The sequence below is a fragment of the Oryzias melastigma genome, linkage group LG22 (assembly GCF_002922805.2).
Source record: "Oryzias melastigma strain HK-1 linkage group LG22, ASM292280v2, whole genome shotgun sequence".
Classification (NCBI taxonomy): Eukaryota; Metazoa; Chordata; class Actinopteri; order Beloniformes; family Adrianichthyidae; genus Oryzias; species Oryzias melastigma.
Window position 1 is genome coordinate 1,593,527 of NC_050533.1, and position 3,214 is coordinate 1,596,740.

Below are 3,214 nucleotides of genomic sequence, written 5' to 3' on the forward strand. Positions count from 1 at the left end.
ACTGAAGCTGCTCTGGCTAGGTCAGGAGTTATATATCATGGTTTCTATTACATCACTCACAGATTATGACGTCAAATGACGTTTCCTCGGGTGTTTTAGAGGCAACGGCAGTCACGTGACAGGGAACGTGTGTACGTCATCCTTTGTTTGACAGGTGACAGGTCCACCTGTCATCCAGAAAGTGGATCCAGTCTTTGGATTGGTTTCAGCAGAAAGGCTGCAGAGAACCAGGAAAGACTGAAGAAAGTTCTGGAGAACCCCTAGCTACAAGAAATCATTTCTTCCACATGCAATAAGATTGTATAACTCCTCACCCCTCTGTAACAGATAACACACCAATGGACTTTTTGCAATTTCCCCACTGTGGGACAATTAAAGGTTTTTCTTATCTTATCTTCTTATCTTTACATGACCGATATTCATTACTGCCTCAATTTGCACACTTCTTATTGTATTCTGCACACTACAATTTGCACAATTTGTTTTATTGTATCATTCCTTCTTATCTTTTGTAAATATTTCCTATCTTTATATCTTCTGTAAATGTCTAACGCTGCAACAGCCTAATTTCCCAGCTTTGGATGAATAAAGTATTTCTATTCTAAGTTCAGGAAGTCTCTCAGCAGAGCTGCTCCTCACAGCTGCTCTTCAGCAATCCCGCCCCTCTTCCCCTCCCTAGTGGGAAAACCTCAGAATATAAAGCCTGTGGCCCACCGACTGTATTTTCCATATCACAAATGAACGATTTTATCATCTCGTCCTGATACACAACAATTTTAACAAAGAAATACTCAGAAATATACATTTTTAATATATGTTGTCCATCATCAGAAAAATTCGACAAGAACGTGTTAAAAACACAAAAAAATTGGCATTTTTATCTGACTTACTTAGTACTTGCAGCCCGTTTACGCCTTGAGACGCTTAAGGCAGTAACAAAATCTTTCCGTTTCTGATGGTCCCTGGCCCAGGTGTAGATGGTTCCCAAGGTGGATCTAAATTCTTTCAGGTACTGTTCGGCACCAGGTGATCTTGGCTCATCCTCTTTTTCCACCTGGTGTCCAGTGTGGTCTTCTTTACGATTTTGTTTTCTTCAAGACATTTGTTGACATGTCTTCTTGAATAGAATTTCATTGGAGATCTCTTAGGGCCAGAAAAAATTTAATATCATCCTCAATTTTCTGATGTGGTAGTTGGAGAGTTTGGTTAAGTCTAGCTGTGTCTTTCTCCAAACAGGACTGGCAGGACACAGATGCAGTAGAGTTTCACTTTTTGTCTGAGTGAGAAACAAAACAGGAAAGTCAGAGAACACAAAAGGAGAAATTTAAGGTCCTTTTTCCTAAATTCAGATTTGATCCCAGTTAATTATGAAACCGCTTTGTAAGGAGCAGAAATGAGGCTGGAATCTGAAGGAGTCCCGGAAATGTTTTTGCAGCTTCAAAACTCCAGAGAACCACAAAATAAAGGAAACTGAATCCAAACAAGAACCAAACCAGGACTCATCCAGGGGGTCAGGTCAGAGGTCATGATCCAGCAGTCAGAAAGAGACTTCTGGACAAACATGGATCCATCAGTTCACTGCTGAGCAACAAGAACATCTGGACGAATTCTCAACATTTTTTTAAAAGCTCTTAATTTATTAAAAGCTGGATATTTTCAGGCAAACACCATCTAATCTTTAAAAAACTTTCAGTCAGATGGAAAAACATAAACTGGAAAACATAACTTTATTGAACAACATGAACAATGAGATCACCTGGACCGAGGTCAGGAATGAATCAATATTAAACACAAAAACGCATTTCTTCAGGATTGTTCTGTCTGTAGTCGTGATTCTCCACCGACGATAATCCGTCTTTAAACTGAACCACAATAGAACTGTGGGTCGGACTGCAGCTTCTTCGTGCTCCACAGCACAAAGAATCAAACCTCCTGTTTTCAGCAAACTTTGAAGGCATCTCCACAGACGTCTAGTTCCTCTTCTTTTCTCTGATAATACTCATGTCAGCCAATCTGCTCTTGAGAATCGACATGTGATCCAACTGAGCTTCCAACTGCTCTCTCACCTGTGAACAACAGACAGCAGGTGAGCTCTTCAGGAGAAAGCTCTGACACAACTCCATGAACCCAGAAGTCAACCATCCAACAGGAATCTTTGCTGGATGTTGCTCTGGGGCCACCTGCAGGAGAAGCAAGTTTCCACAGATCCCACACTCATCCGATCGATCACAGCCGATCCTCCAAAGCTCCTCTTCTTGTTTGGAGTCTCACCTCTGCCAGTCTTTCACTCACAGGCTTCAGATCAAATGTGAGTCCAGATGCCTTCACCATGGAGCTGCTGTTCAGGATGTAACTGCAGAGGAAAGTCAGAAATAAACTAACGTTTTCCGTCCTTTACCTGTTTTGCACAATAAAGTGTCCATCAGGAACAACTCACCAACTGATGCTGGATTTGTCCAGGAGAAAGAGGGAGCGGACCGACGCCAGGCTGGGTGGGCTTGAACGGAGAACCTTCCCCACAGTGAGGTGGCAGCGACCGCACTTCAGAGAGCTGTAGATGCTGAGGAACCAACAGAGGAGATACCAACATCCACAGACACAAATGAGGTTCATGGTTCACCAACTTTAACATCACAGCCTCATTTTTTTTATTTTATAAATACATATTTTCATTTTTTAATTCATGTATTTAGAAATGTTACTTTTTATTTTAAGCTAAATTTCTATTTTAAACTATATGTTTAGTTTACCACCTAAATATTTAACTTTTTGCTGCTAAAATTTTACTACGCAGCTTTACAAACAGCACCCAATACATATATACTCACCAGTTTATCATTTCTCCTTTTTCTTTGGATAGAACAGCATCTCCAACCACAACATCATTGGTAACTTCTGAGGAAAGAAAAGCAGAAATATCAAAATAAAGTGAATGGAAGCAGCTGATGTTTCTTTATTATTATTTAATTTTATTATTAAGGACAGATGGTCAAAAATATTAAATGTATTAAAACAATATTACTTTTATTATTGGTGCCTTTTTTGCCCAAACTTGCTTTATTTTACCTCTTTTTGTTGACTAATTTAGAAAATAGTTTCCGTTTTTGCCGTTCTATCCTCCCCATGAAGACTGGTGTCAAGCCAGCACGCTCTCGCTAAACTGCTGTCAAGTGAGCCCTCTCTGGAATACGGCGTGCGACTTTAATACAATCAT

General features: G+C 40.1%; 1 protein-coding gene across 1 annotated transcript in view; it reads right to left on the bottom strand.

Annotated features, from left to right (window-relative positions):
- Positions 1–1,708: 1,708 nt before the first annotated feature.
- Positions 1,709–3,214, bottom strand: part of oip5 (opa interacting protein 5) — a 2,280-nt gene continuing 774 nt past the window's right edge. Inside the window, exons 2-5 of the mRNA XM_024275880.2 lie at positions 2,829–2,895; positions 2,438–2,560; positions 2,272–2,353; positions 1,709–2,066 (exon numbers count right to left, since the gene is read on the bottom strand). Coding sequence (XP_024131648.1) covers positions 1,971–2,066; positions 2,272–2,353; positions 2,438–2,560; positions 2,829–2,895 — 368 coding nt within the window. The 3' untranslated portion in view covers positions 1,709–1,970. The remainder of the gene's footprint in view (positions 2,067–2,271; positions 2,354–2,437; positions 2,561–2,828; positions 2,896–3,214) is intronic.